Source organism: Anser cygnoides, chromosome 1 (genome assembly GCF_040182565.1).
Source record: "Anser cygnoides isolate HZ-2024a breed goose chromosome 1, Taihu_goose_T2T_genome, whole genome shotgun sequence".
Lineage (NCBI taxonomy): Eukaryota > Metazoa > Chordata > Aves > Anseriformes > Anatidae > Anser > Anser cygnoides.
The window spans coordinates 134,495,576-134,519,581 of record NC_089873.1 but is presented as its reverse complement, the minus strand read 5'-3'; the positions used below and the strand labels follow the sequence as shown (position 1 = coordinate 134,519,581).

The following is a 24,006-nucleotide window of genomic DNA, read 5'->3' as shown; positions in this document are numbered from 1 at the left end:
TAGCAAAGTCTGGTACAGAAGACTCTCCCCTTTCCAAGGTTTAAAATAATCAAAGGAGTATTTCATTGTGTTCATTCCCTTTCTCTCACACTATCAATCTTGGATTCCAGCCTTATCCTGATCAGTTCATAGCTCCACACCTATCTTCATAGAATCATAGAATGGATTGGGTTGGAAGGGACCTTAAAGACCATCCATTTCCAACCCCCTGCCATGGGCAGGTATGCCACCCACTAGATGAGGATGCCCAGGGTCTCGTCCAAACTGGTCTTGAACACTGGTAGGGATGGGGCATCCAAAACTTCTCTGGGCAGAGAAGTTTATTTTGAAATAATGCACAGTGAGAAAGAATTTACAGTTCAAAGAGTTAAGGGGTATCATCCAGGGTGTAAGAAGAACTAAGTTTAAACTTCTGACAAAGAAGCAGCTTGACAGTACCACATCCATTACTCTGCCAAAGGACAGCAGACCTCCCCTCTTTTGTGTGAATGGAATCTTACACAAGGTGGGCAATCTTTAAGAATGTTTATCAAAGCAAGCTTCTTCTGGATGACGGAGAAAGAAACCTTCAGTTTATGGGACTGGTGGTTAGCTTCAGGAGGGATTTCCTGCTGTCAAGAGCTGAGAAAATTTTGGACATCCTTAGAACCAGAAGTTTAGGTGTTTCAGAAGCTGAAAGTTTTAAAAAGGATTAGCTGTCCATGGAGTTTAGACAATTCCAAGATGAAGCACTAAGGTTTGTCACAATCAAGCTAGCAGTAAATACTGCTCCTTATTTGTATTAATAGAGGAATAAACTAGTAATTAAAATTCATTAATCTCTGCCTTCATGCATGTACAAATACTTGGCATCCACTCACACAATACAGAGATGTACTCTCCCATCTGGAGATAACAGGCACAGCATATTTGAATTAATTTAATTCGTTACATTAATATGATTAAATATCTAAGTACCAAATATAAACAGCAATATGAGTATTTTTAGAAAGCATCGCAACAAGCAGAATAATAATTTTGCTCATCAGATATATTGTATTCTCATGGGATAGTGCAGCTGGCCCTATGCAATTGGTTAAACCATAAAAAGCAATAGTATAAGAAACTTGGCATCACCACTTTGAACTCTGCACATCGTAGTTAACTTACTTACAACAACTTATATCTTAGTTCCTGTAGTTTTTATATCAACTAATGCAAATTAGTCAAATTGTTAGTTACGTCAAGTGTTCTCAAAAATGCACAGCAAAAAAAAAATAAAGTTAACAAAATTCCTGTTTCCTGAAGTGATAAAAAACTAAAATTATTTTCAATGTGTTTGTTTTCTTTATATTCTTTGAGAGTTAAATAATGTATTAGTAGATTGTCTCCCCTCTTAAAAAGCAAACATCAAAAACATTCTTATGACAATACAATGCGAAAGAAACAAACTTCTTCAAAACTATTTTTTCAATACCAAATAAAAATTCATAAGAGATATGTGAAAACACTTACATGTTAACCCACATTAATGCAATAGAAGACAGCAAGTAAAAAATAAAAAGTGAAAAGTAATTCCTTTAAAAATGTTGTTCAAAATTATAACCCGCTTTGTGATCTTCCTCTGCTCCGTACATGCTCTCTAACTTAACTTGCAGAGCAATGAAAGGGCATCATCTCCTCTAGACTGTCATGCCCCAGGAGTTTTCAGCTGTATGGCTGAGCTCTTCACAGCCTTTACCTATAATCAAAGTCTCAGAGCCCAATGCTTTGGAATCATACAAGAAAAATTCTCAGTTGTATGGACAAGAAAATACCCAGAGGCAATGCACACGGTCACTTTAGTCAAACTGTGTATCCAACCTTGTTGATGAAATACATCCTAATGCATCTGATTACACTTAACATATTTGACTGCCCAGTAGGACGTCTAAAACTACAAACACCGTTGAGTTACATTTCTCTATAGAAACAGAAATTCTTATTACTAGCACCCCTTAAGGGTGCCCAGCCTGTAACGCCCCATAAGGTACACACAGTTCACAAAGACAGTCAGGCATCCTGAAGCTTGTTCTCAACTGAAATCCCCAGTGCTGTCTGTTTCACAATCCAATACACATCTCTCATGATGCAGTAGAGACATCAAAGTTCTCAGAAAGATGTCAGTTGGAGGAGGCTTCTCCTGCCATAGTGATTAACTCAGCCCTTCTGTCTGCATGTGACAGACCCTCAGGAAAGACAACTGACAGGATTCTTACCATTCTTGCACAGGAACACATTTCTAAAACCCTCTCTCCTGTACATCCCTGTGAGATGGAAGAGATTCATATATGCTCCACAACTGTACATACTGCTTGCTTCCAGAAACGTGCGTGAGGTCTATTTCGGGGATGAGAAAAAGCACAGCAGTGTGCTGCTACCTTTATAGTCCAGACGTACCAGCCAGAAGAACTGTGTTTCTACAGCCTAGCATATATACATAGCATGATAACTGTGAGGAGCAATTGACATCTGGCTTATGTTTTCTACACGGTATTCTCCAAGTAGCAAAGGCACTAAGTTGTTTGCTGAATATAGAGAATGCAGACTGAAGACCTGCACATCAACTGAGACAATAAAAATGTCACTACAAATTTATCAGATGTGAGGGTGTGCATGTTCATTTGGATGCAATTGCACAGGCTGGGTTTCATGCCAGGCTCAGCTGAAGGTCATTTTTCCTGGGCAAGACATTTTGACTGTCCCCTGTAGTACTGCACTAAAGCTAAGGACTTCACTTTTGAGTGTTCAGTTTCACAAGCTTCACATTATTTTAAGATACCTTTTTCCTACACAATCTGAATGTAGAATGAACACAGATTGCCACAGAACTTCAAATCCTTACTTTATTTTGTGGATGATTCTATTTATTCCCTCTTTTCTTTTTCCTAGCTATAATGACATTTTGCAGGTCTTTTGAAAATCAGCATTTTGCTTTTCTTGTCAGCAGGGATGAGGGTGAAGCAGTGAAGATAAACGACTGGAACTCTGCCATACAGGTGAACTGTCAGCATGTTAAAAAACAGATTGAAACTGGGAAGGAACTAAGTGAAAATTTATGCTCTGTTGGCTGCTTCTCATTAAGAAACATTTGCTCATGAATCTTACATTTTCAGCCTGGACTGCACTGAGTGATAAGAGCATGACATCATGGGCTTTTCTGAATTGGGAGGGCAACATCTGAAAAAATGATTTTACAAAGAATAAAGGTTTTAGTCTTAACACTCTTGATTTTAAAAATTGAATGGCCTTTTTATCAACTATATTTCTTAGCATTTTGCTAAGACCCAAGCCATGCCTTGGAGACCATGCACACTGATTTCAAAAGGACTATGTCTCTCATATGCTTCCTTCACTATATTTTGGTATCTAACTCTACGTTTTTCAAGAGATTCATGGCTTTTTGGAACCCCCATCTGAATAGATCACAAGTATGTACTTACAGGAAAGTACCACTCTTTGTCTTATGAAAATCAAGCCTCCAGATCGATCTATAGATCTGTATCTGTAGAGAGCAAACCTACAAAATAAACTCATTTTGAAAATATAAACCTCTGAGTATTATTTTTTGGGGGGACAAGGAAAGAAATATTTACTTCTTTACTAATATATTCACACATTTTTAATGATGTAATTTTCTATACCTATCAAAAGCATTTGATGTTTCTATAACTGAAAAACTGCAAGTAAAAATATTGAAGTTGATTTCTGCTGAATAAGTCTGGAAAATAGCTCATTGAGCATTGGAGTAAGATCTGGATCCTGCCTGTGGCTATCTCGTGACTTAGAGAGAGACCCTAGAAAGGGGTCGCTGTGTATCTACCTCCTTACTTACAAAGTGATCTAACTCTTTGACCTGATGAGGAACTTCAGATCATTGTCTGGAATCTAGGGATTCTTACCGTTTTACCAAGAACTGACCTGTGCCACTGTTTGCCAGTTAGTAGCATCATCCTCACTAGGATGGATTCCTTGATTCCACCTCCTCTGAACAACATAGATCACAGGCTCAATGGAAATATTGAATTTTGAAGACCACTTCACCTCCAGGTCTCCAGATTGCAGTTCTATGAATTTTAACTCTTTCCGGGGTTTCAGTGGAACACCTGCAACAGGAACATACAAACAAAAGTATTTGAATAATTTACAAAACAAGATGAAACCATCTGTAGGTGAAGCTGTATTAAAAAAAAAATACTAATAAAAAAGATGGTTTGTCAAATGGAAGAATAAAAGTGGGGAAACGGGTAGGCTGATAAGTATGCATGTTCAGAAGTGTTCACAACAAGCCTACCTCTGCCAACAGTAAAATTAAAAAAAAAAAAAAATTAATTATTTATTTCATTTAAAAACTAAAGGTACTAAGAATCTGAAAGTTGTGAGCTAAAACTTATCTCAGAGTTTCCAGATATGCTTTGATAAGATGAACACAGACCTTTCGATCCCAAGCAGCTATCTATACCTGTCATTCAGATTTTCACCTAATTTGTCTTTAAACAAAACTAATGATAAAATTTTCACAGCGTCATTCAGCAATTCTTGCAGTTCTCCTGTGGAAATTATCCCATTGGACACAGCTCTTCTCCAAAGTCATGCCTAAAACTGGACACAGACCCCATCTAAGCCTTTACTGGTGTAGTCTACAGTAACAGAATTATCTGACACATCTTACATTAGTCTGATGTACGCAAGTATGCTGCTTGCCTTCTCCTGAGCAGCTTGCAGCCATACTCCATGGTATGTCATTCTCCACTCTTCCCTAAAATCTAGGAAAGGTAATTCCAAGGCTTCTTGAAATAGAACTGTTGTATCTGATATATACAGTGCAATTGCTACACTACAGGGAAAAAAAGTTCTTTTTAAAATTTAATGGTAATTTCTCATTACATTGTGTCACTGAAGGACAGTTATTCCTGTTGTTCCTACTCCTGATAACACTGCCTTTTTTGAAAATATTTGCAGTAGCTTGTAAGAAAAAACAACTCTTCCAATTTGGCATCTTTTGATTAAATCAACACATCAAGTGTTAGATACATTTCCCTAGATAGTTATTAGGAGCTCATATATTTGATTGTGCAACATTTTGTCACACATAAGACTTTTATGCTGACATACAAATCTTCTTACCAAGTTATTGTATGAATTTGTGTTATTTCACCATTTCAGCAGGGACCAACAAGTCCATCTGTATGCACTGGTTCTATAAATTGTAATATAAATGTTTCTACTCAGTCTGTCATAGATGGCTGGAGTACCAAATTTCCTTAGGTAAACAAACTGCTTTTATATTCTAAGATGTCTTCCAAATCTGATTAAGTGATTAGCTACAAGTCAATAAAAATTAATATTGTAGCCATTGAAGAAACCTAAAATCAACCTGAGGAAAATCCAGTACTAAACTCTGGTTAACTCAGTTTAAACCCTGGATATCATTCCACTGCCAGATGCCTTAGCCTAGCATAACAAACATCACAGATCATGTCAGTTCCAATTTCTATATTTGAAAATCCTTCTTTAATTATGATGTACAATAATTCTTCAATTTGCATGTTAAGAAAACTTCCATCTGCTCTGCATTAGGGGCAGTTGGATTCACTTGATTGCAAGTTACTCAGCCTCTCTGGTGTTATGTAATTGTGTGCAGATGGATTGCAGCAGCATAAATGACTAGAGCATCGCACAAGTGCATTTTGAAACACTTTTGTAGAACCAGCATCATCAATTTCATATCCAGATGTGTAGATCCAATCATTCTTCAATGTGCTTTTTATTATGTAAATTGTCAGCCCTTTCATCATGCTGGGACAAATTAGTTCTCTGAAGTCTGTAGTGTTTGAAGAATTCAAATCACTGACTGTTGTATATGTGCAGTACCAGAGCCCAGGAAAAAACATTTCTAAAGGTGTCTTTCAAATCACACATGCATCTCTTTGCTATGAAAAATAAATGCATGCTGTTCCACCATAAGAATCTGTATTTTAAATGTTGATTCCATAGGAATTCAAAAAGCTTCTATGGAAGGATTTCCGACAGTAAAGGTTACACTTATGTCACCAGTACAATTCTAAACAGTTGTTCAAAGACTCAGAAATGAACACCTCTAAAGCTGTACACAATTGTTTTAATACAAAACTATTTTTCATTAAACATGAAAAAAACCTTTAAATTCTGGATGACTGTTCTGGCTCCAACTACCCAATTATGACACTGTCATACCATCATAGCCTTTAAATGTCACAACATTCTCTTCACAATTCACTTTGCTCAGATCTGCAGTTTGGTCTGCTTTAGTAATTGCTCCCTAACATGTTCCAGACAAAGTTGGTTAGGCTGGTTTAGACAGTATGAACCCTGAAACTTTTTTTAAAAAGGGGGCCTGGAAAGTTCACAGAAGTTGGTGTACTATCACACTGGAGAGACCACTACCTTCTGAACAAGAAAAAGGTGATGGGTAATTTTTCAGCAGTAACCATCTGAGTGTGGAAAAAAAGATACATGTCCATATCCTTACTTAGGGATGCATATGTGTATTTAGACAAAGTGAATGTGATCAAACATTGGACATCACTTTTTCTTCCTTTTTGTTCTCTGTTTTTAAGCTTATTTCTAAGCAGATATATTCCTCCCATTTATATTTGTTAAGTAACAAATTTACTTTATATACTTACTCTTAATTTATAACATCATTATCTCCACATAGGGAAAAAAAAAAAAAGAGGTAGGCCATAGAGAAAGAACATACACTTTCTGAAGTCCTTTACTAATTGAGACAACGTAAAGGAGGTAGATGTGGCAGATGACAGATGAGTAGGACAAAAAATTTCATATCACCAGCAAAGGGAAAAAAAATGTGAAGACTACATAACTGAGTAGCAATACTCCTAACATGGATGAAAAAATATATGTGCATTTATATAATGATATGGCAATTTGAGCTCTATACCGAATGCAAGCCAATAAACAATTGGGATAACAAGTACAGTCAATCCAATGACATTTTCAATATGTGACTTCTGTGTAAGTATACTTATATTATTTTAGAATTCAGCTTTAGTACTCAGTACTAGAGGGCAAATCCAGTTAAATCAGATGAGTATTTTATATCTGCTGCTGTACCTTTCATCTCTAGAGCTTGATCAACAGCGCAACTCTAGCAACTTATGTAGACTCTTTAGATTCAATCTGAGTTCATTTTCTAGCTGTGAGTGCTGTCAAAATGATAAGAATAAGTACTAAACTTATTCGCTAGATCTTAGTCATGCTTGCAGAGTTTGCTCTTCCTTAGTGACAGGAAGGTCATTTACCCCTGAAGGAAATGAATAGCAAGCCTGCTCAGCTTCTATTTGTCCTTTGTTGCAGAAAGACAAGTTGAAGAGGATAATTAGCTGAATTCATCAGCTGAGAAGGCAGTACTGCATTGGGTTTGCCCTTCCTTTGCAAGACATATATGCTCTTACAAGCAAGCACCTCCTGCAGATAGGTGATAAGATCTTAGAGAAGGTTAATTCTGTTTCTATATAATTAGGTTGAGCAACAGTAGACTTTGCAGTATGCAGTTATACAGCATATCATATCCTGTCAGATCTTGTGTCCTCTCCAAAAGCATGCCATCTGGTTTTGTTTGTTTGTTTGTTTGCTAGTTTTGTTTTTACCTTTTCCAGCTGTCACATTTACTGGAATGCCCTGCAGTATGCAATTTTGTAATAGTGGTATGAAGCCTGACCATGTAAACCATTACACATGCAACACAAATGCTGAGTTTATCACTTTTCAATTTTCTCAAGAAGATGAAAGAAAGAAGTAAATAATCTCTTTTTAATAATCTTTATTCTAAAAGGTGGCGTGGATGACAGTATATTAATCCCTTACAATTTTACAAAGCTGCTCTGAAGTTTCTTGGAAGCAAGAGAATTTCCCTTCTATATTGGAAATCTGGATCACAGTGCCTGCTGTTCAAAGTATTTCAAGTAGCGTCTTCATCAGTTTTATGCTTAGTCAACCTCTATGACTTCTACATCAAATTTTCTTCACTTTTGTAAGTAAATTATAGAGTGTTTCCTGATGGCCAATCCTGTATATTCAAACCCAGGTTTCAAAAGTCAAAGAGCATTATTTCTGACATACATACTAATCACTAGGGACATTCAAAAACAAGCATCAACATTTCAGTTAATGGAATGAACCTAGAAACAAATCACCGTCTCTTTCACATATTTCACTTCCAACTTCAAAACAGACCTGATATTTATTGTTATCAAACATACATAAAATCACTATAGTCTGTTCTATTTCAAATGCTGTTAGCAGGTTTATACCCCAGGAAAGGGCAACGATTCTGACCTCACTAAAACATATTCATCCCCAGTGTTTTCAAGGTTGCAAACAACTGGAGCTCCGCAGATGGAAATAAAACTGGATTCAGATCTAAGCCTGGAGCTTAGCTCAGAGTTCTGCTGATTAGGATCTCCATGGAGAGCCCAAGTTATCAGGAGCATAACTGATTAGTATTTATTTTTTATCACTAAAGTAGAAGAATGGATTTCTAACAAAATATTCCAATTCTGTGTAACAAGAAAATGTGTTTCACAAATGGTCATTACTGTGTGTTAGAAGCACATTTTAAAAGTATTTCCATATAAAAAGCTTTTTTCTTTTTTTTAAAAAAAAATTTAATCATAAGAAATTAAAATCTGGAGTTTGTCTAAGCACAAATCATTCCTTAATCTATATGTTCTTGCTGATGGGTAGCAAGGAAAACCTTTTTTCATAGAATCTCAGGACTCAAATCAAGGCAATTAAAAACTTCTGAATAATTCATGGTGCCCTAGTTGTAAATAATGCAGTAATATATATGTGGACACTATCATTTGTCACTATTTTATTCCTAGGTCATTAAGAATACCAATTCCAAATACACTGCATTGATTTGTTCTTTACCTTATTATCTCACACTTCCTATTTGGTAGTCCCATCTACTTGGCTTATAATCATAAATGTCATTTGTGATTAATACAACTTGAACTATTTATCGTTAAATATTTTCCTGCTGCATTCTTTCTCAACTGCATCAAATTAATTGAGATTTCACCTAAACTGGCAAGTTCATTCTACTTAAGATGATTCATAATAGCCACATGTTTACATTCCATAGATTTCCAGATATGACCATCATAAGGAAAAATAAAAATAAAAATCAGAAAATCAAGCAACATTTTTCTCTCCATCCATCCTTTCTGCATCCAGTCACATGTCCCTCTATGTATTCACCTCCATACAAACTCTCATGACATAAAAGTCATGGTTTTCTAGGAGACTTTACTATGGCCTGAAGTTATTAGCCTAGTACAAGTATATATTAATAATAACCTCTACCTTTGTATAGATTTTTTGGAACTTGGCATGTGTGACCACATCCATTGGAACAGCATTTCTTCACTCCAGAACATTCACTATCTGCTTCGCAGCTTTCAACACAGGCAGCTGCAAAACCACTGGCCTTCTCAGGTGCTGGGCAGTCCCCTTGCTTCACAGACAGGATGTACTTAAGGAATTCGCAGCTAGTTAGGCATTCATAATTCTTCTTGGGGAAAAGAGGCTAAAGGGAAAACAAAGGAATTGTATAAAGTTTTCAACAGTGGGAAAAGAAAAAAAAAAATAGAAAAGAAAAAATGTTGTACATTTTCCAAGACCTCCTAAAGAAAAACACAGATTTTCAGCTTTTGCAAGACTATCCCTAAAGATTTATATATTCAAGTTGCTTCTAAAAAAGCATTCCAAATGCAGAATCATGAATTCCCTCAAGTAAGACCACCATCTTTAATGGAATAAAGCAGTTTACATCTGCCAGCTTTCCCTTGTTTTCCTCACACTGCTTGGCAACAAAGTTGCTCAACAACAGATTTGAAAAAAAAATAATCTCAAAACAAAGGGAAGGAATGGTCAAACGGTCTTTTTTTTTTTTTCTGACTGCCCCACATTCCTCCCTTTGTACTTCACAAGACTTTACCCACAATATCTGATGTAATGCCCCTCTAGATAAGTAAGTAAAATCTTCCTACATTATACTCAGTTTGAACTGAGTTGGCTAAGAGAAGAGCATCTTTATGTTCTTGCTAACATGTTAATAACTGCATAAACCTTCATGGTACTGGAATAAAATTCCTGATAAAAGGATCAGCAGAAAATACAGATTAAAATAACCCTTAAATATATTTCTTAAAGATCAAAACAAATGCTACCTCTTTGAGAAATCAGGTACTAGCTATAGGAGACATTGTTTCAAAGCATAGACATTTTATAGCATATGTACTACTCAGAGGTTTGCAAGGTTCATTTCCAACATTATTAAAAACAGCTTCTAGTACCCAATGTCGTTCTGCGTGACATGGGGATTTCATCTCCTCTTTTAGCCGGTGCTTTATTTAGTTTGGTGCAAAACCAGCTACAGTAAATCCCTCAAAGTGATTGGTGGAACTGTAGGTAAGCAAACCATGTAACTGGAGTTATCTATAGGCTTTCTTCCCATTTTAGAGGAACCAAAAGTCTTCCACTCAGAAAGTTCTGATGAACAAATTATTAAGCTTACACAAAAACTATAACCCACTCTCCATCCAATTATTCATGTAACTTCAATGTTTTCTTCCATATTCAAATATTGTACTTTCTAATTTATACCATTCTCATATTTCTAGCAAAATGAGACTTTTCTCTATGAAGGAGGCCCAAGTGGTTCACTGAGTATGTGTCAGTTTATACTCCAAAGTCCAGGAATGTACCACTAAGTTACCTCTCACACTTCATCCCATAGAGGCGTCCAGATTTTTTTTATCCTACTCTTAAGGATGCATTTGGTGATACAGCTTAACCAGTGTAAACTGCCAAAATGAGCAGTCCACTTTTCTCTCCTATTGACCCCAATGTTCCTCGGACATGCGCTCCTGCTGTTCTTCCTGTTGGGCTATACCTGATTCCACAGTTAGCCACCTAAGAAGCTAAACCAGCAGGAAATTATACTCACGAGGAAAAAAAAAAAAAAAAAGAAAAGAAAAAAAAAAAGGAGACAGGTAAGCTGTAAGGTTCCTCCTCTAAAACTAGTATACTTATTTGGTAGGTAAGAAATTGCATACAATGCAGGACCTTGAGAAATAAAAAGCTAAAATTTTGTTTCCAGATTTTATAAAGAATACAAAAAAAGACTGAAACACTCTCAGATGAAAACAGCCTGGTTCAGTTCAATCAAATAACGTCTATGGAGCATACATGAGCTTGAAAGAAAAGAAAATGATCCCTGTGTGTGTGTGTCTGTGTGTGTGAAGCAAATTTCAAAACCTAAAACATCACAAATTTGCAGCTACTTAATTAAAAACTTTATAGCTCCCTAAGGCATAATACATCCTCAAGGCTTCTCTTCCTCACCCTATTTCACAGCTCATTTTTCAGTTAGCTGCTAAATGTGCTGCTCTTCATTACTAGCTTTTGAAGTTCTAAATTTAGCTTCAACCACAAAACACTAATCAAAGAGGGATGCTCACTGTTTTCAACTACAATAGAACAGTGTTCTACAAATGTTTTTCTTTTAAACCAAATTTATACATATTTACACCCATATCTGGAAACATACAGCCTTAGTGAGAAGTGATATATGAGGATGACATAAATTAAGCCCACTAAAACTTCTTTATGACACTACTCCAGAGTTTTGTTATATAAGGAAACAGCAACTGATTCTGGTTAAAGAACACTTACAAGGGTTGGTTTTCATGAGAAATTTTTACTTGTTCTTCTAACATAGCTAAATAGACTAGTAATCCCTTATTCCCTACTTATACGTAGTTATTTGGATCTCAAAATTAGTTTTGTTAGTTGAAATGACAGCTTTTCCTAATCATCTTCATGATGTTTAAATTGTTTAAACATAACACATGCTCTTCTACCAGCAGAAGAGTGCTCACAGTGACAAGGAATGAGTCAAATCAGTTCAGGGCGCAATCAGTTAAGATCATTTTTATTTTTTTTCAGGAAAGGCTGAAAATCTTCATAAACACATGTTAAATGATTTGAATAAAGGTGTATCTTTATATTGATTTGGTTACAATAAATCAACCTTCTACTGAGAAGATGCTTTCACTTTGTACTAAAAATCCATTAAGGATGGTAACATCTGACTTCCACCAACTCAGCAGAAGCTGTGTTTCAAATGCAATAAAACTATCTCTTCTTTTGTGCGAGTTTAACTGATCTAAACTTGTTTATTCACAAGGTTATCATGAAACACTATGCATAAACACTTTTCCAAAGACTTGTTCCTGAAGAATTATGCATTCTGATGCCTGCCCTCTGAATCCAGTTACTCCTGGAGATATATTCTTTGAAAAATCAGACTGACTTTCACATATAGAAAGGCCACCTTTTCTAGTGACCCCGCGCAAGGATTTCCACACTTGTGACATTTTGTCTTTTAAACAAAGATGCTCTTACTCTTTTTCTTCCACGTGGCTGGAAAATAAAGGAGGAATGTGGGAGAAGTAGCAGTTTACAGGAGGAATTTAACAGTGCCTTCTCAGAGAAATTACATACGCGTGGCTGAATAATGCTTCAAACTTCAAGTTGAGATCAGGAAAAAAAAATCTTTCTTTTTTTACTCAAACATAATATGGCTAAATGGTTATATGTGTATCCATTCAAATGAAGGTGAATGCTATAAAAAATCCCATGTTTGTTAGCTGTCTCCTTAAAGCTCACACCTCTAATAATTTAAGTGAAAGAGACAGCTAGAACAAAGTGAGAAAGAGTGCCCTTGGGCTGACATACCTCACAGAAGCTTTGGCAATGGTTTTTCTTCAAGTCCCAGGATTCTTTGCAGGGCTCCAGGCACTAGGAAGAGTCAGTGGGGGAAAGTGTCAGGAAGAGAAAGAAATAAACATCCACAAATGACCCCAGTTCTCTGGTTGTCTGTTTGGCCCATAGGAAGTTAATAACAGGCTTTAAAAATCCACTTCTCCTGAGGATAAGATTGTGTCATTGAGCCTTGGTGTCAGAGCAAGGTCATGCCAAGCCATGGTTAGATTACAAGAAACATTTTCAGTATTTCTTACTGTACAAGGCAATTGCCTCACTTATATGCCATCTTATTTTCTGCCTTACTGAACCTAGGTTCCTAATAACATTTAACACCATGCCACTGGATCACAGACCAATGTCAAAAGTACTACTCTAAACTACAGAAAGTTAAATTTTCTCCTCGCTGACTAGCCTCAAGATTAGATGGGCACATTGTCTTCCCATGTGAGAAGATATTTCATCAAGCTATGGAGTAAACTCAGCAGAGATTTAGCCACTATTCCCATATAAATAGACAATGTTCACTGGTCTGTTAGCAAAACCACTTTATTTCAAGTATCATATTATCATTTCTTCACCTTCAACCTCTACTACAATGGATATACAGTGAGTATATATTCAAACTCTGCAAACCAGAGTCAAGCTTCACAGCATAACATAAAGAAAAATCTTTAAGAGAATTTACTGTAGCTGAAACATAAATTTAAATGCACGTTCAGAAAACCTTTTCACTTTGTTAAACAGATGATCCCGGAAATTACCAGCACTGTTGGGAGTCAATAACATCTAATCTTTCTGGTAACAGTAGAAAGATACTTACTGAACCAAAAAGAAAGGCCTTTGACATGCAATTCACATCATTTGACATGTGTTTGTATTATTTGGTTCTCTTACACATAGTATTAGGCTGGATGAGTCTACTTTTATGCTATTCAAAAACAAGCATGAACACATGAAGGCTATATCTCAGAACAGCTGTCCACCTGTATCATTAATGTACTAAAAAAAAATAGTGTTTTAAAAGTTAAACATTTTTCTTACTGGCAACAAAGCCTGAAAATGTAATAAAACCATTATTCACAGAGGTTACATACTTCAGGAATGCAAAACACCACTCAAACGTTTGTTATAAATACATATACTGGTATTTCCGATCCAACTTTTAGCTCTTCAAAATCCACAATGTGCTGTATACAGAGTAATTAGAAGGATATCTTATAAAATGTCACTGAAGTCAGGAAGTTTAATTAAATCCAGAGTGTTGTTCATCTTGTGGTGAGTTACTGTACATTGGAGCCCAATCCCACGATCATTCCAATTTTACAGCTCTCCTAACTGTCTGATGGATTTAGCCATGACTTACAGAGGTATAAGTGGTGCAAAAACACAATGGGCAACCTTTTGATCTCACTGGGACTTTGTCAGTTATTCCCAGGGCTGACGGGATTTCCATACCCTTGCCTTTTCCCAGTTCTTGTTTCAGTGCTGCACGGCCACAAAGACTGTATATAAAACAGCATATCCACAATCTTGCCACAAGCTTGAGATGAGGACCAGAACCAAGTTCATGCTGACTGTATTGCTGGACCACCCTCCGTGCATGTTGTAAAGCAAAATATTTGATATGCATGGAAGGAATTACCAAGATGCTATATTTCAGAGGGCTTGTTCAATGTTTCTACAGGGATGTCTTTACCCACACTGTAAGTAGGCTCCAGCATTTGTTGTTCTGTCTGGCAGCTGTTCTGTTTCAATAATCATCCAGGACAGACCAGAATATTCTCACTTTGGACCCAGCATCTCCTGCCACCAGAAAAGGCATTACTGATGGGCATCTCCGCTCGGACACTTCAAAGGAAAGATGGACAAAATGAACCAGGCCAGAGCAGTATCCTGCCATCTGACTGCCCTCAGAATACTCCAATGAAAAGAAAGATAATGTACCTAGCCAAAAAGCCTCCATCATAAGCTTCACAGGCACTGACTAGAGTATACACCCTCAACTACATGGACAAAAAGTCTTTAATAGATGTTTCATATTCCTGTTGTAAGAGGACTCGACAGAGCACTGGACTTAGCACATTGGGCTGGTGTATAAGCCAACTGTGCAGCTTCAGTGGAGCTGTACCTTTCTGTAAGTTGGATAAAAACTGCTAGCTGACAGCAATGTTACCAATAACCTTGCACTAGAATTGTTTGGGATTGTCCTTCTAAAAAGGTAGAACTTAAGCTTGCAATAACATAGATGAGAGCACCTCATAAACAGAGTTTTATGTTTATCCTCTTTGTTATTTTGTTGTGAGGTTCCCTTATGGTGGGGAAGCTGAGGAATGGAAAGGAAATGCATGGAAGAGCTGGAAACTTGATCTACATCTCTCACCTTTGAGTCCTTGAATTAAACCATGAAAGAGATGAGATATTGAGATATCCCCCACTGTCTAGTGAGCTTTACCCTCTGAATGGCAATAATCTCAGGAAAAGAGATACCTTATTTTCTCCATGAATTCTCTTCTGATATTTTTATTCGGAGAGGGAAGTGTGTGCCAGATCCAATGTATTACACAACCTAGGTCTGAAGAAGGGCTATTGTATACATAAATTAGTCTCTTTTTCCAGACATCTTGTTTCACCTACAAAGGGTTTCTCATTTTTGGCATGCTTTGTTATGAATGTGCATCAAGATGAATAAAAAATGGAGTAGAATAGAGTAGAATAGTTCAGCTGTGAGGTACTTTCACAGATCATCTAGTCCAACTGCCCAACCACTAACCAAAAGTCAAAGCAACTAAACAAGATCATTATCCAAGTGTATCTTGAACACTGACAGGCACAGGGCATCCAACCATCTGGCTAGGAAGCCTATTCCAGCATGTGACCACCCTCACAGTAAAGAAATTTCTCCAAATGTCCAGTCTGACCCTCACCTGGTGCAGATTTTTGCAGTTCCCTTGCATCCTGTCATTGGTTACCATGGCGAAAAGACTGGTCAATGCCTCCGTCTCCACTTCCCCTCCTCAGGAGGATGCAGAGAGCACTGAGGTCACTCTTGGCCTCCTCTCCTCCAGACCGGGCAGTTCAAGTGTTCTCAGCCTCTCCTCACAGGACATGCCTTCCAGTCCTTTTACCAGTTCTGCTGCCCTCCTCTGGACGCTTTCAAATACCTTAACATGGTTTTGTATCGTGGAGCACACAATATTCAAGGTAAGGCTTCACCAGTGCTAAATACAGTGGGAATCACCTCTTTCAAGCTACTGAAGAAGATATTTGCAGGGCTCTGGATCATACTGAAGTAAAACGTTTCTCCCTCCAACATGGCTCTTCATCACTTTTAGCCCACCTAGCTAGGGCAAACACAAAGTTGAAAATTCTCTCAAGAAAAAGCAGAATCAGGCCTTACACTGACAACTTAAGATTTTCTGACAGGTATCTGTCACTGCATAATAAAAATTAAAATCAAGAAAATGTGAGTCAGAACAAGTTGCAACAGCGTCAGTTTTCTTAAAACCTAGTCTTCGGAGAATAGAATAAAAACAAAAAAAAAAATCTTAAATATAATATTTGGATATTACATTTCTAACAACTTGAATGCAATTCAGCAAAGACCTGACCCAACGCTCCCCAGACCAATGGGAGTCATGTCATAGATGTTTAGCTTTGCCTTGATGTCTGAAGGGAAAGCATACACCATTTCACACCAATACGAAGAATTTTGAGGAAATGCCTAGAACACCCCTGAGAAAACTGTTCCCATCCAGCAGGCAAATGCATCCAGGTTTTCCAGATGAGTATGAACATGTGTGCTTGTTAAAAGGACACTGAAAAATAAGGAGGAATCTAGACCCAGAAGCAGCTGTCCTTGCCCGTTTCATGTAATGAGAAATGCCTTGCAGGAAGTCATTGCCACCCGCCCTCGGGAGCTAAGCTGGGCTGCCTAGATGGCTGATTGCCCAGACCAGAGGCAACGGGCAGGCAAGCAGGATGCACCATTGCTGGCCCCTGGTTGCCAGACCCTAGCCCCATGGTGAGGCCAAGGGCAGTGCCGGCGGGACACAGCTGCCTGCAGAAGGAGGGGAAACTCAGTCATTGAGGGCCATAGCGCTCCTCAGAAGATGACGGGTGTCAATGACACGGCCTTGCTAAACTGAATCCTACTAAAGCACCTGCTTGGTCAGCTCCTGTGGTTAAACCTGGGAGTTGTAGGCTTGCTTTCTCCATCCAGGCCTTGGCAGTGTTGATGACTGCTAAACTATGCAGCAAGGGCCGGGAGGAGAGCTAACAGAAAGTACTAGCCAACCTTCAAAATCCATCTGTGTATATGAGCACACACATAGGTGCACACATATGAAATATTACTATAGATCTATTAACAACGAGGCAATCAAATTAGGAAAAAAATACTGTTCCATTCAAGGTAGAAATCTTAGTATTGATGTATTTTGAATTATATTTTTTTTCAATTTTATTTCTGAAAAAAAATGCATTTAAGGGACCCGTTATAGAAGTCTTTTTTGTCCTATTTTTTTAATTATAAATAAGCCACCTGTGAGATTAGCATGTGATGCAGGCCACTTCCATTATTAGGAAAGGGATTTTCATAGCAGATCACTGCCGCTTTTGCATAGGAAATGTTGCCTTTGACAAGGGAGAGTTACACCAACACAGCAGTTTTGAAAATCTAGTAAACTGCAAAATATATTTTAAACATTGAAATAAATACTTATTCAAATAGTGTATATTTATTTACATATTGTATTTAAAGTAAATTTCTGAATATGACATTTATAACTATTTAAACAGCAAACATTTACTTCAAGGGGAAGATTCTACCCTCAATTTATCTGTCTAGTACGGCTTCTTCATACACCAAAGTGGGACCAAGTCATATGCAAACTGTTGTAAAAAAAATTGAATGAAAATATTATAGTTGGAATATAATTATTCTTTTCATTATCATTCACTACTCCAATTGCTCACAACAGCAAGGTCAGAAATTAATGTTTTAAATGTAAAAGATATATTTCAGTGTTTTGCTGTCCTAGGGTTAATTAACTGGAACCTAGATTTATTTATTTATTTTTAAAGCAAAAAGACACCTTTCAGTGTACAGTCTCCTGAGAACCTGTCATATCATAAAGACAAATTATCTAAAAAATGTGTATTCCAAATATCAGTGGTGAACCTTCTTGCGGTCAAGAATTTAACAAAAGCCAAAAGAGAATATACTGTTCATTGCTCTTACAGAGAATCTGTTTGTAATTGGTACAGTTAAATATATGACTGCACCCAAAGGAAGCATGATAAAAGTGATTTTCAATCTGTACATCCTAGCACAGTGGTAGTAAACACAATGCAAAACATGAACAAGTAGTAAGAGAGGCATAAATGACTGAGGCTTTCTTTAAATCTGGTTTTTATATATAGAAAATTGCACAGAAACTGTTACTTTCTGTATCTCAAAAAGTAGACTCTAAGTTGTCTGAAAAACATAATGTTTTGATCTAAGGACAGTAAAAGCACAGCTAAATATTTATACAGTCCAAATCCATTCATACCATCTTAACCTGGTAGAATAATATTAGATATTAGAATTATCATATCATAGAACATACTTTCTTCTGAACAGTTTAAGGCAGCTACTTGCTACTTTTCTTCTTCATCTCATGAATCATGAGATGCAAGATGTGTTTACTGAAACTCTTTCTCATGATATAACTGAGCAGAAATAGCAGGAATACCTATAATTAAAAAAATAAATAGCACATACATTAAAAAAAAATTGCATTAGTTCTGGATTATATTTTCCCAAAGCAATCCTCATAAATTTGCTTCCTAGAATCTCATCTCATTTATTAATGCCAAAAAGAAATATCACTCTTTATATTACTGTTTGAATCAAAGGCCAAATTCTCCAACTCCAGTACTGTTATAATTGACACGTGTCTGACATAGTGTTCATGTACTTAGGAAGACATGCTGCAATTCTAAAAGCTATACCTGTAAGGATATAATTTAGCAGGATAGGAAAATATCATTACCCATAAAAGTAGATATCACAACTCTTCAATAATTTGCAATGAAAGTTAAGAAAAGCATCATGAGATGATACCAATTAAGCCAACTGGAGTGTACCTCAGGACTATACTTTTTTTTTTTTTTTTTTTTTTTTGTCAAATCACTTTTTAAAAGTCTACTTATGCATTTGTATCTCAACCTCCTGTGGAAATGAATTTCCTCACAAACTTTAAGGTGGATATTTTCTTTCTATAGACTCAAAGAACCTTACTTGAATTCTGCAAATTAAAATCAAGAAATAACCTTTTGGTTATGAAACTGATGTTAGATACACCATTTTAAAGATTCTTGTTCTTTCTGTCTTGTTTGTTTGTTTGTTTGTTTGCTTGCTTGCTTGTTTGTTTTAATCTTCGGTTTAAATCTTTGACCAGAGCTAGGGACCAGCTCTTTCTTTGATCAGCTCTCTCTACGCACCTAGAACACATAGGTGTGGCTCTGTTTCGAAAAGTATATTGCAAAATTAAAAGCTCGAGTAAATATATATGCAGCAAGAATTTCAGGCACTTGCAGTGAGGATTCCTACAAAGACAGGTAGGTAACTCCAGAATTGTGATGCAAGTTTCCACTCATTTCCACTCTGGATCATCCTCAGTGCTCTCCAAAAACTTTGCTTGATGGTTTGATTGATTCTGAGACTCCATGTGAGTAATTCTCCACGAGTGGTTCATGGTATCAGTGTATTAAAGTTTGCGGGCACCCTTCCTAGTCATCAAGTGCCCAAGGTGAGGCACTGCAGCACTAGGCTTTCAGGTGCTTGTACTCCCTGTCAGGTCAGGCACACACAGAATCACAGAATCATAGAATGGTCTGGGTTGAAAAGGACCTTCAAGATCACCTAGTTTCAACCCCCCTGCTCTGGGCAGGGTTGCCAACCACTAGAGCAGGCATGTACACATCTATCTTGTTTTAAAGAAAATGTTAGAAGCAGAGATGCACTAACGAATCAGTCAGTGTCTCAAGACAAAAAAAAAATAATAATAATAATAATAAAAAAAATGCATAAGCCCAGAGAGGAATGCTCAATTGCAGAATCAGTAGCTGTCATATTAGCTTCTACATTGATACATGCTGGTCAAGAAGCCTCCAAGCATTCTGTGAGATCCATTTCAAGCTGAGTCAGTCTCTTGCTTCTCAGCCTCTTTGCCTCTCCTCCCCCATTAGTAGATTGAACCTTTGAAGCACTGGTCATCTACTTTCTAGAAACTCAGTGTGACATTTTAGCTCCTAAAATTCAGTTACATTTAAGGTAGACTGGAAGTGGCTCATGTATCTTTAAAACTTTGAAAGTCTAATAGGAACACTTGTGAAACCTATTCTTTTATGTAAAATACCAGCTTCACAGGACAACCTGAAGTTACTGTCTGTTAATGAGATTCTCAAGAGAATTAAAGTAGCAATATATTTTCCTTGTAAATGAATAAACAAATGGGTTAAACAACGGAGAAATGTTCCCTGTCTGTGTTGTCTCTTTATGCTTCTGCAAGTCACTGGGCATCATGATTTTGGGAAAAGGAATGATTTTGCATTTGAGAAGGATCAAGTCTTAAATTAGTTACATGTGGGGGTATTCTGTGACATTGTCATGTCTACTGGGAACACAGCTGGTACTGTTTGAAAGTATAGATAAATGAAGAGCTGGTTTTGAATGAAAGCCAGGTCTTAAGATTTTAGATGCTCACTAAACTAAGAGCACTTAAAATTACTTGTAATTCCTTGGTTAGAGCAATATGGGTCTTTAAAATCCCTTTAAGGAGCACTTCTTAGTCTTTCTTAAAACATATTTTTTATAGTTCTGTACTGATAACATCCTGATGTGTACAGTGATGGTCCAGCTGACAAGGAACAAGTTACTAATGTGGAATGTGTTACCTTCTGCAAGTACTAATTTATTCTAATTAATACATATATATATATATATATGAAGAAGAAATAAAAACTCTTAACATGTAATCAACATTCAGACAATTTATCCTTACGTTTTAGGACAGATGACCATTTTGTATTTTCCAGAAGTCAACAGCAATATACCTGGGTCTGGCACTGAAACAAAGGGTATGGTCTGTCTATTGGAGATCTGCGGTTTTAGTTAATTTTCAGGAATTAGTTTCTCTCTCTCTCTCTTTTTTTCTTTTTTTTTTTTTTTAAAGATGGTAAATGGCATACCTTCCTATCATATAATACTATTATATAAACCTACAAAATGATACTCTATCTGGCTTCTTGAAAGATATGAACAACCTTTATTCATCTCAAAATAGTGTTAATACTGAAATATATATATTTTTTAAATTACATTCAAAACAGCATTAAACAATTTTAATTCTGGTTTCACATCCAAGAACTGTGCTCATAATAAATGTAAATTATTTCTGCAGATGGGACTGCCAGGGTTAGAGAACCACTAAAACCTCTGTTTCATCAAACTCTGCAGAACATAATTACAGATCTTCCAACTGCAAATTCTGAATGTCACAGAAGATATATATATATACATATATATATATATTATTCAAAATAATATCCAAATAAGTAGGAGAAGGAGAGCATGCTGACATGCTTCTTCGAAGTCGTACCTTGCTACTTGGGCAGAGAGGTGGACAAACCCTTAATTTTGTCTCTGTTTACTCAGCTTTTTACAAGGCTTAGGTATACAGTTTCTGAAGCAAACTATAACTGATTTAGATGCAATCATCTTCTGTCTGCTAACCAGCACTTTAGAGAGTGGAGTGCTCATTTGAATGGTCATTTCACAACATAATGGCCATTTCACAGCAGAATGGAGTATTTCTGAGAACCTTTACTGGCTGCAAAGTCGAGCAGAGCTGTTTAAATTGCTACGGCAAACAGCTGCATTTGATGTGCTGCATTTGATGTGTGTATTTTACTTGGACGTGGGGGCACTAAAAGCACACACGGGTATTAGTGCTCTCCTGTTATGCAAACTTGCAAATACCAGAGCAGTAGATATGGTACAGGTGATTTTCAGAAGTGGAATTGCTGGATATCTAACAAACACCTGAGCTTGAAATAATCATTTCCTTTTCTTAATTACCCATTTTTTTCAGATGAAAGCATCAGGGGTAACAATACCACCATTTTAAGTGTCACCAATTTGAATAAACAAATTCTTATCAACACTCTAAGCAAATAAAAGTAGCTTTATGACTTACAATCAGAATTAATATTTCCTGGAACAGAGATAGGGAAAGGGATAGACATAGCATATCAGTTAAGTCTGTCTGGGCCTCTGCATATACCAAGTAGCATTACAGGCTTTGTTCCTAAAATTGACATTATGTTTCAAAAATCTGGGGGAAATGCTGTTCTGATTGCACTGATCTCTGAAAACTCACCACTTCAAATATCCACATTACAATATCCAGCATTTGAGCACCAAAAAGACCACAACCCTTGCCGAGAACTTCAGGTCAAATTTTCTGGAAGTGTGTGTAGCCTTTGCTGTGAGTTCCCAGAATTAAACAGAAAATGAAAACTACCAGATACATATACTGAAGGTGAGAATCACTGAATATGTTGCAAATGAAAGAAGTATTTTAACATAAAATATTTGGAAAGTAAATTACTATTCAGAATAAATAAATAAATAAATAAGAGAAGTCATGTCATCGCACTTTAGCTAAAATGCTGCAGTTTCAACTCTAAATCTTTTAGAGTGAAAATAACTTTTAACACTGACAGCTTGATACTCATCTGCATAGTTTAGTTGCCTGGCATGTCAAACTTTACCAGAACTGTTTGTTTGAAAGGACAGAACAACAATCCTAGGATGCTTTTCATGTTTGTATTCTTTGTTACCAAATCAAAATCATGGCCATCTATGTCAACAGAAAATTGGCTCTCAAACATTAGCTCATTCCTGACCAATGCTTGTCAAAGTTTATTCACAGAGTTTTTATAACAGCAGAGGAAATCGAGACACATACTTTCCTCTTTTTCCCTACCTCATAGCCAAGAGTCTAAGGTAGTCACCAAAAAACAACTTTGAGTTTTATTTTGCCTGATTTTGAAACACTGAATTGAACCTAAACCACCTACATTTGAGATGAATCCACAAAATACAAAGTATTTGATGGAGCATCCTGTTTTAGCCTGCTGAAGCTGTTTCATCTTGTATAAGCAATGAGCTCTTCTCTAAAGAAGGGCCTTAAATACGGACTTCTCACCTTGAAGGGGCATGCCCTAATGGCACTTTCTGATCATCTTGAAGTTCTTTTTAAATGTTTATAATGTGTACAAATATTTTGGTTATGTTTACGCACTGTAGCTATTCCACCACAACTTCTTTCCTATACAGATAATACTCTTTCTCATGGTCTCGTTCTTTCACACCTTCATTTCCTCTACCAATCTTCTCTGTCCTTAAAAGTGTTCCAATTAATCTTATTCAAACTATCCAAACTGCTGCCACAAAGACTCTTTTCCTATTCTCCTACTGACCTGCTTTTATGTACTGTATCAAATGCCAATTACTTATCTTTTTCCAAAACACCTCCTAGACCTTACTCTAAATCTACACATTCTAACATTTCACCTGTCAAGATATAAGGCATTAGAATTGGCAAAATGCTATGAAGCAGCAAATCAAGCTTGGAGCACTCATGCACACAAGATATATATACTGTGTCAGAGTGCATAAATTATATTATATGGAATGAAGATAGATCATTTAAAAAGGTTAAGAAGGGCTTCTGTATTAGACTTCTTTCCAAAAGTGATAATAGCCTGAATTCCTTACTGCCTTCCACCTTCTGTGCTATTTCTTTTGTGTGGAATCCTGTAGTAGCGCTGCTACTATGCTACCAGTAATGAAGTGAACTAAATGAATTAGAGAACAGTAGTAGTTTTAATTCTTGGCTGAACTTTCATATTTCAGGTTGCAGTCCTGCAATGCAGTTTACCAATAAACTGATCTGTTTGTATCTGTATCAATGTATCATGGATCTGTCATGACAACTCTTTTCCTTTTAAAGTTTCTCCAAGATTTACTCCTATAATTTAGAGAGTAAGCAACATGGCAGAAATTTTTGGCTTGTATGTTCTTAATTTCTAGATCAC

The 24,006-nt window shown here is 36.6% G+C and overlaps 1 protein-coding gene across 3 annotated transcripts in view; it reads right to left on the bottom strand.

Annotated features, from left to right (window-relative positions):
• ANOS1 (anosmin 1) overlaps positions 1–24,006 on the bottom strand; it is a 143,236-nt gene that overhangs the window by 52,495 nt on the left and 66,735 nt on the right. For all 3 annotated transcript variants that reach the window (XM_066982325.1, XM_066982334.1, XM_048066800.2), the window contains exons 3-5: positions 12,829–12,891; positions 9,391–9,613; positions 3,940–4,124 (exon numbers count right to left, since the gene is read on the bottom strand). In XM_066982325.1, the coding sequence (XP_066838426.1) occupies positions 3,940–4,124; positions 9,391–9,613; positions 12,829–12,891 (471 nt within the window). The remainder of the gene's footprint in view (positions 1–3,939; positions 4,125–9,390; positions 9,614–12,828; positions 12,892–24,006) is intronic.